General features: G+C 39.7%; 2 protein-coding genes and 2 long non-coding RNA genes across 4 annotated transcripts in view; 2 read left to right on the top strand and 2 right to left on the bottom strand.

Moving 5' to 3' along the window:
• Positions 1–7,046, bottom strand: part of LOC311249052 — a 30,945-nt gene extending 23,899 nt beyond the window's left edge. Inside the window, exon 1 of the long non-coding RNA XR_014621110.1 lies at positions 6,961–7,046. This is a non-coding gene — a long non-coding RNA (uncharacterized lncRNA). The remainder of the gene's footprint in view (positions 1–6,960) is intronic.
• cplx4a (complexin 4a) lies at positions 1,289–7,211 on the top strand (the record flags this gene model as incomplete). The annotated part of the gene is made up of 3 exons (XM_084339742.1): positions 1,289–1,452; positions 3,650–3,737; positions 6,984–7,211. 3 exons carry the CDS (start codon positions 1,289–1,291, stop codon positions 7,209–7,211), a joined length of 480 nt encoding a protein of 159 aa, XP_084195868.1.
• Positions 7,212–10,874: 3,663 nt separating this feature from the next.
• On the top strand, positions 10,875–13,694 carry rx3 (retinal homeobox gene 3; the record flags this gene model as incomplete). The annotated part of the gene is made up of 3 exons (XM_084339741.1): positions 10,875–11,130; positions 11,466–11,701; positions 12,552–13,694. The coding sequence occupies 3 exons, from the start codon at positions 10,875–10,877 to the stop codon at positions 12,999–13,001; spliced, it is 942 nt and encodes a 313-aa protein (XP_084195867.1). The 3' UTR covers positions 13,002–13,694.
• Positions 11,652–13,716, bottom strand: part of LOC311249051 — a 31,603-nt gene continuing 29,538 nt past the window's right edge. Inside the window, exon 3 of the long non-coding RNA XR_014621109.1 lies at positions 11,652–11,737. This is a non-coding gene — a long non-coding RNA (uncharacterized lncRNA). The remainder of the gene's footprint in view (positions 11,738–13,716) is intronic.

Genomic DNA, 13,716 nt, shown 5'->3' on the forward strand with positions numbered 1-13,716 from the left:
AAAAGTCCAGAGCAGACGAGCTAAAACTGGTTCTGACAAGCGACTGCTGGACAGCTCTCACAAACATAAATTAAATGGAGTCTTGTATTTCACATCATTTTGCTTTTTTTTTCTTAAATATTAACCGGTTAGTTACCGGTTAACAGGTGTCAGCTTATCGAAAGCCAAATTAAATGAAACTGACATCTCTAGTCCCTGTCTTGCAACTAGGATTTGAACCAATTTCCTACAGTAGCAGAAAGTGCCGCCCACTCTAGTCTGTTGATCAGTATTTTATGGTCAGCTGTGTTGAATGCAGCACAGAGATCCAGTAATACAAGAGGGGGTGACGGGAAGCAATTAAAGATATCCTCTTGGGCCAAGTGGTCTAAGATGCACAACACGTAACCGCAATAACCCGGTGTAAATCTGTGGGGGAAAAGACAATCTGACAATACTAAAAAATCATACAAGTTCCTGCTTTTTATTCACCTTTAAACTCTCAACATGAATTTACATGCAACAAAACTGAAGACATTTTTGGTTGCAGATAAGCATTTCTGAAACGTTTGAGTGCCCAACAATATCGGAGTAATCTTCAAGTCCTTCACCAATCTTGCAGATAGTGATGTTGTCATAGGGTGAGGTAAAATGAGAGCTGTCTCCTCCCCATCTCCCATCCACCTGTCAATCATCCTCCCCCTGAACAATAGCACGGCATGAACGACGACGGCTCCACTGGGGGATAAACAAGACTCTAATCCCGCTCCTCTCTCTCCACTCTGCTTGGTCGCAACAGTATAAGCTGCACACGGGCCGGCCCGTACTTTACTAATATGATTAAGCACCAGTGGGCGGAAGCAACATATGTGTGGTCCCAAACTGAGGACACCCGTCTCCAAAACCATTTTTATGATGAGTGCTGCACCTTGTTCTCCCAAAGAACACGCCAAAGTGTCAAAATTAATGAAGACGGACATCTACAAAGGTCTGCATGATTTAAAAATAGAGAGAAAACAGGCCATCTGCCTCTTAGCATAGTGGAGCAGGGAGGATTAAATCCAGATTATGGCCGAGGCAAAATGTTGTGTGTGCGTGTGTGTGTGAGTGTGTGTGTATGTGTCTGTTGCTGGTCGTCAGTGTGTCCTTGGCTCCATAGTCAAGCAGCAGGTTAGCTAGAGAGCTACCACTGGATTTGACAGCTATAGGAAGGCGTACCGGAGGGCACCATAACGGGAGCAGCGTCCTTTTTTTCTTATCCACAAAAATTATTCTCTTCCTCGCAGAGTAAACAGTCACACAGCTCAAGATGGCTTTCTTGATCAAGAGCATGATTGGGAACCCCTTGTCAGGAATTGGTCTTGGTGGTGGAGGTGACAAAGAAGAGGAGGCCACCCCCTCAGATCCAGCCAAAGCAGCAGGGATGACACGCGAGGAGTATGAAGAGTACCAAAAACAGTTGGTGGAGGAGAAGTAAGTAGCAACAGTTGCCCACTTTGAATTGATGCCATTGGCCCATCAGAAAAAACCAGCATGGCTGCAGAATGTATAATCTGACCTTGACGAGCTGTTTTCTCCCTCTGCGTTACAACCCTTCACTGTTTTTCACCACACTTAACTGTATTTTTCTATCTACGCCAAATGTAAACTCTCATATATTTATAATTTCCATGATTTTACAACGAGCAAGCTGTTTTGGAAAGATGCATCTGTTGCTGAAGGTCACAGCAGAAGTGAACCACCAGTGCCACGGTGCATCTTTTCTTTGTTCTTCCCTGAATTGACGACATAATAACCCGCCGAGGCCAAAGGTCATGCTGGACCTGGATCAATAATCTCCCATAATCTGTCATCTGTTTTATGCATCATGAGCATTTCTGGGGGACATTTTAAGGGGCATGAACACAACTGAGTAAGGAATTGTAAAATGGCTGTTTTAAAACATGGACTTTGGTGCAATAAATGTTAGAACATTTATGCTGAATTACCAAAAATCAAACGGTTGAGGAGGAAGTGTGAGGGTGCAGAAAATGAATCACAATCCTGCATAAAATGAATGTATTAATTTATGTTAATCAGTTTTCTACAATATATACATGCATTTTACTGTCAATCATATTTTATTTTTTATTTTCTGGAATATCGATCAAATTTATTTTCACAGACATTTAAAGCTCTACAGTCATATGAGGTTTGTCTCGTGTAAAGTTTCAGTTCCTTTCTCTAAAGCAATACAATGTACGCATACATTACAGAGCAACAGTGTGACCAGTCTCCTAAATTCCTTTTTAAAGAAAGGGTGTAAATATGGAATATTTTTTTTTAGATTTTAACAAATCTGGAATCTGGATTTTGGTGATCCAGAGTAGATTTTGCAGCATCAAGCAGATCCTGTCAGCCTGTGTTACATAACAAGATTAATCCCGCCTCTCCTCTCGTGTGTTTAGGAAATGACAATTTGTTTTAAAAGACAACAAAAAAAATTGGCAGCGGCCTCCATAATAGTGGATTTTCTAGCAACGTGTTCACATCTCCAGCGAATAAATCCTGATTGACGCAAACGTTTCAGAACATGAAAAACCTCAATACGCTCCTCAAAAATTGTCCTTATCTGTATGTGTAGTTTTTTGATTGTTTGTTAGATGCCTCGGTTCACCGACTGTGTTGTTGTTTCACTATAGCGCGAGCTGGCTTCATTGCAAATCTGCTTGGGTCAGTCTGGCCTAATAATCCCATCTTTAATTGGCTGAGGGAAAGTAGGTGAGTCTCACCTCAAAGATGCAGGAATACGCAGGGTCTCACAGAGTGCAGGCTGCTGGACGACTGATTCAATCACACACAGGCTTGAATAAATGAGATTTGATGACTTGATCCAAAGTTCAAATATGGTGAATTATTATTTTCTAATAGCCTAAAATGTTACAAACACTTATGTTGCAACAAAATCTGATTAGGAGACAGCTTTAGTGTATTTTCTATTATATTTATTTAGACTAACACTGCTGTGAATGAAAGTACAGTTATTAAATAACAAAGGCAAAGACTTGAGTCAATGAAATATTACATCTTTAAAAAACTGCAAATAACCTTGTTATCACTTTAGAAAACAAAAATTGGGTCAACTATTTAAGCAGTTTTCATTAAGTGGTGTAACAAGACATTTATTAGACTACACCTGAAAATGTCATTACTCTTGTACCTCATGCACAAAACTAGGATTCACTTTTAAAAATGGATTTTTGGGATGTTAAGAGCAGTTCTTGGAGATTAAAAATAGTCCATCTCGAATGAAAAGAACACAAAAATACACCCGTTGTTGTAACAAAACTATATTTTTTGAATAAACATCTAATTGTTTAAAATGAAATGTTTGATTTTTCAGACTTCCTGCTTAAATGACCTTCAGGTGAACTGGAGGATGTTGTGTTGAGCTGAACTGTCTCTCTGTTGTTTATCTGACTGGGCTGATGTGTATGTGCACATCTGGATTAAGAAACAGTTAAGCAAAACATTTTGGGAGGGAAAAACAGTTTTTCATGAGAATCAAAATGCTAAACAAAAACATCCATTCTCTGTCTCTTGAGCCGTTGAGCCGCGCACAAACACAAGATCATAACATTTCACCTTGCTGGGATTTGCCTGCTAATAATATGTTTTATTTCCAATTCAGGATGGAGAGAGATGCAGATTTCTTACACAAGAAGGCCGAGAGGGCAACGCTCAGGGTGTGCCTGAGAGAAAAATACAGGCTGCCAAAGGTACAGTTCATATTTTTACATTTAATATTATACATTAATAATTTGTTAGTGTTGTTATTTCTTCTTTTCTTTGTTTTGTTTGACTCGATGTCATTGTAAAAGGAGGGTTTGACCTTCAATGACCTGTCAAGTATAAACACAGGTTGGTTGGTTGACTGACTGATTGACTGACTGACCGATTAGTCAAAGGACTAATGGTTGATCTGATAATTTTCAAGGTCACACTTTTCTTTAATCCCCCTATTAAGCATTTATAAGCTTTATATAAAAACGTAATAAACAGTTTTTAAAGCAATATAATGTGATGATAATATAAGCAGATATAGACATTTTAAGTGTTTATCATTGTTCAGTATTTGTCACGATTATCACTGCTTCTATGGAGACATATTTGACATTATTTCAACTCTGTTTGACCTGTAGCGTCCGTTTATACAACAGCTTCCCATTATGTGTTTTACACCATTTATTAAATGTCTATTTACCTGCTTATAGTTACTAAAGAGTGGTGTCAGAGTAACACCTTAAATTAATCATCATTAATAAAATGTACACAGTTTTATAAAGATCAGTTGCAACTTAACAATACACACTTGCTTGATAAATGGTTCATAAAGTATTTTATTGTTTAACAGTGAAATAACTATCAACTTAAGTTTAATCAACCATAACTTTACAATTTATTAATGATAGTATTATAATGTGAAACAGCTTATAACATACTATAGTATCATTTTTAGAGATAAAGACTTGATTATAACTTCTGTGTTTTACTATATTTTCTTCTATATTATTGTGTTTATGCATGAGTATCAACTTATCGATGCCAGCGGGAGTTTTAATTGTTGACAATAACATTATAAACACTTATATCTGCTTAGAACTACATTATAATGCATCATAAACCTGTTTTTCAATGGTTATATAGTTCTTATAAATGATAAACCAGGGGTGTTTCAGTAATTTTTTACCAATTGCCTCAATCTATGATGCAGTTTATGTATCAATTTCTTTTGTTTTCATAATTAAAGTCGAGTAAATTGGATTTATTTAGCACAAATCACATTAAAAGATATCTCATGGCACTTTTCATTAAAGCAGGTCGATCGTTTGCTTCTATCAGATAATATACTTCAATTTTCAATCTTTTAATTAGAACCGGTATCACAATCAACAGTCCTGTCCTGACTGCACAGGTAGATCAACAAATAGCTGCTCCATGCTCGAGGTTATCCTTATCTTAGCAGCAGCTCTTGGCAGCTGCAGCTCGGCCGACAGGAGGTGGAAGCCATGCCAATAGATTAGCGAGGAAGACGTTGAAATCGGCGTCCTGGAGACGTTAGCCTATGTGTGTCCCATATTGCACCTTGAGTCTTACAAAGCCAAATGCCGCTGAGCAGGTGTCCCAGGCTCATTAGGGAGCAGCGGGCAGTGTGAACCGAATCTACTTTAGTGGATGTTAAGCGAGCGACTGCGCCTTTTTAAAAAGGACTGTTAAAGAGAAATAAGCTGTAATGGAGGGAGCACAAAAGGTATGTTGGGATTTTATAAAAGCTGTGCGGTGTGTCTTCTTCTAATCCCCATAAATATACTCTTGAGGTGAAAACTTGCTTGTAGTTGTTTTTATGGCAAAAGAGCCATTTCTCATACAGCTTTTCTAATATGCTGATTTTTATCCATCTGAATGCAGTGATGACCTTCGCTCAGGAAACTGCCAGACATCATATTGTTCAGTTTTCTGTTGCTCTTCTTTTCACTCTTGTTCTTTTTAAATTGAACCCACACACGTACGATGAGGACAATGACAGGAGGCGCTACATATAGATCTAATTAATTTCCATAAATGATGTTTACATTAGCAAAAGAACAAGTGACAATGAAATGACGTGTGTTTATAAGAACTAAATTGATTTCCAGCAACAATAAGGCACCTGAAGGGATCCTGTTGTGCTGATTCTTTTCTTTTACACGGTTGGAGGTCGACAACACATGCTCACACAAGTGTGACTTAGAAAATATAAATGTATTTAAAGCTACCAGTTCAGAGTGTAGGTCGAAACAGGAAGTGTCGTCTAATGGAATTAGAGTCTCGTGCGACGCTATCGAAGATATCTTTAGACTATTGCTGGGATTCGGAGATGAGAGGCTAAGGCAGGGCTGAGATAATCCCACAGATTGACGTTTAAAGGAGTCACGGTGGTACCTATTGCACGGCTCCTCCAGATATTAAGTGATTAGATTGAGTTGGCTTTAAATTGAGCATTTATATCTACGTGCAGTGGGACAGTGAAGTCAAGCTCGATTCATAAAAATGTGGAAAAGGCAGAAAGCAGAAGATCCTCGAGCTCAGCTACTTGAATGTGGATTAAGATCCAAGAGTTCATCTGTTAGCTTGTGTCCACGTTTGTGCGTTGGACTGTTTGACTGTTTCCTCATAATTAGTAGAGTTAGAGTTAAAAAACTAAGATGTCATTTATTTTTAAGTATTTTTGCTCAAAACTATTGTTTTTCATTTTATTTTGTTCATTATTTTATAAAAGTGCTTTTGAGGAGATTTAAAAATATCGAGATATCTTGTGTACCGGTATATACTGCAGTCCATCCCTACAAACATTCAAAATTTGAATCTAAAAACAAAGACCTATGTCATGTATTTCAAGTTTTAATGTTCATGTTTTTTCATTCCAACTGAGGTCAAATCAAAAGAGGACAATACAATAAGTTAAAAAGCGGTCAGAAATTCAGGTTTAGAGGATGTTCTCTGACGAGCGACGGTCGACACGAAGGAATGTCAGATTTGAGTCGAGCAGTGGGAAGATGTACTGTATGGTGTGGAAATCGGGCAGGCAGACAGTCTGTTAATCTTGTAACACGCCTTTAAGCCAGACTTTAGGTTGTTTACTTCGGCGAATAACAATGAAATGCCATAAATAACAAGTATTTTTTTTAGGATCAGGGAAAGTAAAAAATGCCCTACCTCATGTCTGGTACTGGAGTGACATTATGGAGAATTATTAACTCATCTATTACTGTTTGAGAGAAAACACGGGCAATTCTAAGAAGAAAAATGGGAATATATATGAATAAATGCTTCAAATCTCATAAACTCTCAATTTACCTTTTAAAATGCTCTAAAAAAGAAACTTTTGTTTCATCTTCTAAAGACTTTATATCCCAAAAAAGGCCCATTGTGATACTTTAAAGGTAATAAGAGGCTTCTGACCTTGTTCCTGTTGTCGTCCGCAGAGCGAGCAGGACGATAACATGCTCGAGATGGCCGGGGACGACGTGGACGTGCCCGAGGAGCTGCTCAAGATGGTGGACGAGGACGCCACGGAGGAGGAGGGCAAGGACTCCCTCATGGGCCAGTTTCAAAACTTGCAGAACATGGACATGGACCAGCTGAAGGAGAAGGCCTCGGCCACCGTCACCGAGCTGAAGAGCAAAGCGGAGGAGAAGTGCTCCGTCATGTGAACGGTCGTCTGTGCGTGATGAGGAAGGGAAGAAGACAAGAAAATGAATCTGCAGTGAAAGCGCCTATGAAGTATTCAGTAAAAAAAGCACTAAAAAAGGCAAAGCATCTTAAAAAATGAAGCCTGGCCACCTACCAGTCTCCTTATACTGAAGGATATAAGTTTCCCTGTTAGCTTGTTGCTGCAATACACTGAAAATACTTTCAATTAAAACCAGGGTGCCCCACCTCTCCCCCATTTTCTTTAGATAAATTACGTAGAAAAGTGATTTTCCCGGTCAAAATCGTGCTTCTCACCGGCACAGGCCACAATACGTCTCAAAAATGTTGATTATTTGTGATAAAATGTTCACTTTTTCTCTGTTTGTTGTAAAACGGGACGCTTAAAGTCTCTAAAAGTGTGATTTTCAGTCAAATTAACAACAATATACCAAGACTTGCTCATAAGGGGAAAAAAACACCTTATTCAAGTCACAAAATTCAATCCTGTCTGAGTGTTTGAACTTTCCTGTTGGTTTGCTGATTATTCTAGATTTTTTTTTTTTTTGTATGTGTTGTTTGAATTAATTATGATATGTAGACTGTTCTTTTCTTTTGGTTGTTATTACAGAGCAGAGGGTCTTCACAACCTTTGAATGCCACCACGTACACACTTTAATCGTAATAAAACGAGCCTGAAACATTCGCAGATTTCTACAAATACTTCATTTCAAAATGTATTCCAGAAAAATGATAAACAATGTACATAAACACAGAAATATATGGAGGTCAACAAATGTGTTGTTCAAATAAAGATGTATATATGTGAAATAAGTCTGCGTGTGTCTCTGCTAATCTCCACGTGTAAGTCAATTATTATTAATTCAAACCATTGAGGATCCTGATTTTAGAAGAAAACACTGTGTTATCTTTATTAAATGTATTAAACTTCTCATTTCAAATCCTTCTGATACGGTCAGCCGCACGGAAAAATTCTGTTGTACAAACCGTCAAACATTCAGATTAACTAACAATTAATCCCATTTACCTGATTCAGGGCTAATGCAGTGAATAAAGAAAAAAGGTCTTAATTTAATTGGGCATTATCCAAACACTTGTTAGGGACGATTAGGCAGAACGAGGGGGAGGGAACGAGGGAGGGAGGGAGGGAGGAATCCTCAACATTTAGAGTTTCACATGAACCTGAGTTTAAACGGCTGTGGATTTATGAAGTCTGGAGATTACCATCTAATAGGATCAGCACAGCCAAGGTTGTCAGCCTGTGCCCCCGCTCTCTCTCTCTCTCTCTCTCTCTCTCTCAAACTGAAGCTTTACAACACCAGATCATCTTTTTTTTTTTTTAACTGGAAAAGGAAGTTGAGCTAAAAGTTTCGCGTTCAGCGATTCTGCGGGATGAATGTTGTCGCTTAACTTGTGACTCATTATTTTCTTACTTATTTACTATGATTACTATTTAATCGCACTTTGACCTCTCTGTGTGGGACAGCAGGGACAACATCTCCAAGGCTCTGGTACATAGTGTCACATTAAAGTCCCCTCAGAGGGACACTGTGTAGTTTCAGAGAAGAAATTCAAATGAAATTCCATAACTGAATAAACAAACTGTTTATATGTGCCGGACCCTGCCACCTTTTCTAGCTTCAAACAGTGTTCTGGGGACCTTACTTTCCTCTGAGAACAAAGTAAAACATTATGAACCTAGTTGTCATTTAAGGACAGTTTGCTTATTTAGTTTGGAAAGATCGTTCTCTTCTTATTAAAATATCTTCGCCAAAACTACACAGTGCACCTTCAAACTATTTGGTGAAATAAACCTTTGGCTTCAATAAATAGATTGACATCACTCATAGGCTACTATAAGAGCCTATCTCATATGAAACTAGGTGACTGTAAGCTTAGCTCAGCACAAAGTCAGCAGAGAGCTGGCCTGGGTCTAAAGGGAGGGTACAGTACACCTGATACCAACAGAAGCACTGCTCCCGGCCTGGAAACAGTCCAACACATTACTCCTGTTGTACCCAAAAAAACAACAGAGGTGCTGTTAGGTGGATTTTACATTTGGATAGAGGCAGACTGACTGTTTCCCTCGGTGCCCAGTCTTTACATTAGCTACAAGATAACTTAGCTTCATTTGTACCTTCTCATCAAAATCTCCACAGAACAGCAAATTAAGAGTCGTTAACAACTAACTCTAACTAAACCTTTAAAGCTTCAAACCCACATGTAGATTCAGATTATCACAGAGGATCCGTCTCAGATTTTTGAAAAATGGTTCAAAGAATTTCAAATGAAGTTGACATGACTTCACCACACGTTATGTAAAGTTTAAGAAACCTGCAAGGAATACTGTGTCCGTGACATCATCTTTACGGGTATCGTGAACACTGGAGGTTGTTACACTCAGCTGGTGTGCATCCAGCCTTCGGGGCTAAACCGTCAGCTGAGCACTGAGCCCAGGAGAAAGACTGCTCAGCCTTTTCCTGAACGTTGTTGACATTTAAATAAAAAAAACTGAATCAGCTCAAACTTTTTCCCCACAGCGTATGAAATCATGATCTGTCCGTGTGCCATTAAACATCTTCGAGCTCAAGAAAACAAGGCAGCATGTTTAAAAAGTTCTGCTGTGTAAATAAAGTTTTGCACGCGCTCGCCTCACAACTTTTATTACGGCTAATTAAAAGCGAGCTCAGTTAGCATCTCTCTCCCTCTGACCCCCCCTCCCTCCTCCTCTGTCAGCCACACAAAGGATAAGGTCACCTCCTGTAATTAGGAAAAGCTAAATAGTTTTAGGGGTTTTAACTCTTTTGAGTAAAATAATGTAATCCCCTTAAGAAGGATTACCACACTGCTGTCAATCTTTGTTTCCTGTTAAGTGGTTATAGCCCAAATTTGTTATTCTTTGGGCTTTGTTACCTTCTTTGACTCAACGCCTAAAGGAAAAGAAACTCCTCCTGGTTTGACTCTGATTTATGACTCATTAGAAGATGATTTAATTGATTTCTAATGAGCCTACATTGTGTCTTTTATTCAACATGTGGGGTTTTTTTTCTTTTAGGTCAATAAATCAATATTTCTGCTAAATATGTCTGTTGGTTTTGGCAACAATATCTTGACGCTTTGATTAAATATTAAGCTGTCATCTTGCAATCCGTGTCCTCACCAGAAATCTTGTAATTATGATTTTGTTGTACCTTAATCTGTAGGCCCTAATCTTCCTCTTTTTTTTTTACACAGACTGACATGAACATGACATCTGGAGGAGTGGAAAGATGGTTTTAAGATTTATGTAAGTCGGTTTACAGCCACAGCGCTGACTGATGCACTTGAAATGGGGATGGGGAGGAGTTAGTTGGATGCAGGGAGGGTGGCGCGCTGGTGCCCTGCATGCGTGGGCGCACAGTTACCCCCTAAACCCGGGGACAAATCCAACAGGACGTCCCCTTCTCTGACGTGCAGCGGGGGTGCCGCACCAGCAGGGGGTCTTACAGCGGGCACTACTTTAAAAGCCCCCTCTGAGGATGCGCCACATCCACTGAGCGACTCTCTCCTGCTGCTTACGCGCAAGTTTTTCCAACTTTACCAAACACGAGAGCAGCGATTAACTCGACAAAAATAAGTTTATTGTGATCTTTTTTTTCTTTTCTTTTTTTGGACTTTACCGACAAATGTGGCTTCTTGGATCAACTTCCCAAGTGATGATGATGGATGAGCGCCTGTCTCCGTCCGCACGCTCCGTCCAGAGCCCGGGGGACAACCCGTCCACCATCCACAGCATAGAGGCGATACTGGGATTTAAAGAGGACAGCATCTTCCACAAATCAGCCTCCTACAGCCTGACGGAGAAGGTCCTGGTCAAAGATGCAGAGCGGAATGTAATTGTGACACCGATGAAGAAAAGTACCTCCTCGGAAAGTTTTGACAGTAAGTTTCCTCCAAATTTCAAAATCAAGTCAGTCAAATTAAGTGTGAAGATATGCTTAAAACATGCCCTGCAATAGTGTCACGTTTTTAAAATGTAAACCTTTAGCATACATGTTATAAAACTTTTACTTCTTTCTCAAGAGAATATCTTCTTTTTTTTTTTTTTTTTTGGAGTCGGCCGTAATTTTATTTGGATTTTACGCATTCAGCAGCTGAAATCCTCAAAAAGTGTACAGAAGACAAGTAAAGTTGTCTAACGTGAATCTTTAAAAATATGACTAAAGGAAACACATCTCAACATGGCCGTAACTTACTCCGACTCCTTTTCTCCGCAGGTGTTTGTTGCGCCAGCAGCGCCGCGGACGCGTCGGCCTGCCCGGACTCACCGGACCGAGACGGCAAACTGTCCGACGACGAGAATCCGAAGAAGAAACACCGCCGGAACCGGACCACGTTCACCACCTTCCAGCTTCACGAGCTCGAGAGAGCCTTCGAGAAGTCCCACTACCCGGACGTGTACAGCAGGGAGGAGCTGGCGCTGAAGGTCAACCTGCCGGAGGTCCGCGTCCAGGTGTGTGCGCCCGAAACTTCTCCCGAGTCATCGCGCCTGTGTTCATGATGGCGACAATTTTAGTCCATTTAATGCAGTTTCTGCTCACAGAAACACCAATAACATGCCATATTCTTGATAAATAGCTGCAACAATAGAAGAAAAGTTTAATTATCTGACCAAAAATGCCATCCTTAGTTTATTTTTGGTAAATCTCCTCATTACACAAGATTTAAGAGGAAAAATAGGAATTTAGAGAAACAATTTGTAAAATATGAGTTTAATTTGGTCATTACTTTACTTGTGGGGGTATTTATCTTGCAATTGGATTTTATATTTTAAAAAAACAAACAGTTTTCTTCCTTGTATCCTTCTTTTCTCCACACATAGTAACTTTTGTCCACAGCTTTAATTCTTTAGATCATTGTAGACAAGTTTTATGTGCGTAGAACAAAAAACTATTTCATTTATCTGGCTGAATTTCCAAAAAGAGAAGTTTTTGTTTTTTTAATTTTTTACCACAAAATGTTTAATTTGCTTCAGATTTTGCTCTTATCTCAGATCCAACATGACAAAACTGACTGTGAAGTTTGATCAATTTATTAAAAAGGTTTTGTTTGTAATAATCCTCAATTCTTTATTTAAATATGCAACTGAATGCAAAGTGTAATAGCTGAAATCTTCATCCTCCACATTTCTAAATATATTCAGACTTACAAAATATTATAAAATACATAACACGTTAAAAAAGGCTCTAGTATCTGTGTCTATCTTGGTGTTGAGCTGCTGCACACAGCTGCCTCTGCAAGGAAAAATAAATAAAGCTGTATGAAGTTGAATCCAAAATTAAAATCCTCCTCTTCCTCTCCAGGTGTGGTTCCAGAACCGGCGTGCCAAGTGGCGTCGGCAGGAGAAGCTGGAGGTGAGCTCCATCAAGCTCCAGGACACCTCCTGCTCCTCCTTGCTCTCCTTCAGCCGATCCCCCACCAGCTCCCTGGGCTCCAGCCTGCAACTGGACCCCTGGCTCTCCACCCCGATCACCACCTCCACCTCCCTGCAGTCCCTCCCGGGCTTCATCACGGGCTCGCAGGGCCTCTCGGGCGCTTACACCCCTTCTCCTCCGCCCTCCATGCCCTCTTCCTTGCCGGCCTCCTTCCTCAACTCTCCTGCACTGGGACACAGCCCTCATCTGCCCCACATGGGCTCCATGTGCCCCCCGCCCCCCGTGTACCAGTGCTCGGCTGACCCGAGGAACTCCAGTATTGCCTCACTGAGGATGAAGGCCAAGGAACATATTCAGTCTATTGGGAAGACATGGTGATGCTCAGAGGACATGGACACCAGAGCATCTTTGAAAAACTGACTTCCTCTTTATGCGGACAGGATTTTTATTTTGGATGTTTGAAAGACTGAAATCTACAGTTGGCATCCTGGACTAGAGACATCCTCGCCACTTATAAGGGTAACACTTTAAGCAGTATCTAAACATTTAATAAATGGTATGATGAGGTTGTAAGTAGTGTAACTGTCAACATAAATAACTCCTCCTGAGGGCTCCTACAAACAGATAATTCATTACAAAACTGTAAAAAAGTATATGAAATATGTCTTTACAGGAGAAGTTATTGACAATTACCGTAAAAAAAAAAAACATTTATTAAATGTTTGTATGCTGTTTACAAGGGGACTTAAAGTAAAGTGAGCTGTTCTGAAAATCTCTGACTCTTACTGTGAAATTCCTGTAAAATATGAAACTAATGTCCTCTGAGGATCATGATTTTCTTCTCCTTCATCTTTTCTGTTAACTTTCACATTCTTCCAACCCAACTTCATTCTCCTCCAGCGTCATGTTGCCGATACAACAAAGTCCATCGTCCATCAGTATTTATTCTACTTTTGTGAATGGAGCGCTCCTCATTTTTTTATCCATTCTTCCTCTGCTAGTTTTTGATCGTCATCATGAAAGATTGACCAAATGTGAATATTTTCTCTATACAATAAACTTTATATGTTGAAAAAACATACGTCACATATGT

Source organism: Pagrus pagrus, assembly GCF_965226575.1.
Source record: "Pagrus pagrus genome assembly, chromosome: 19".
Classification (NCBI taxonomy): domain Eukaryota; kingdom Metazoa; phylum Chordata; class Actinopteri; order Spariformes; family Sparidae; genus Pagrus; species Pagrus pagrus.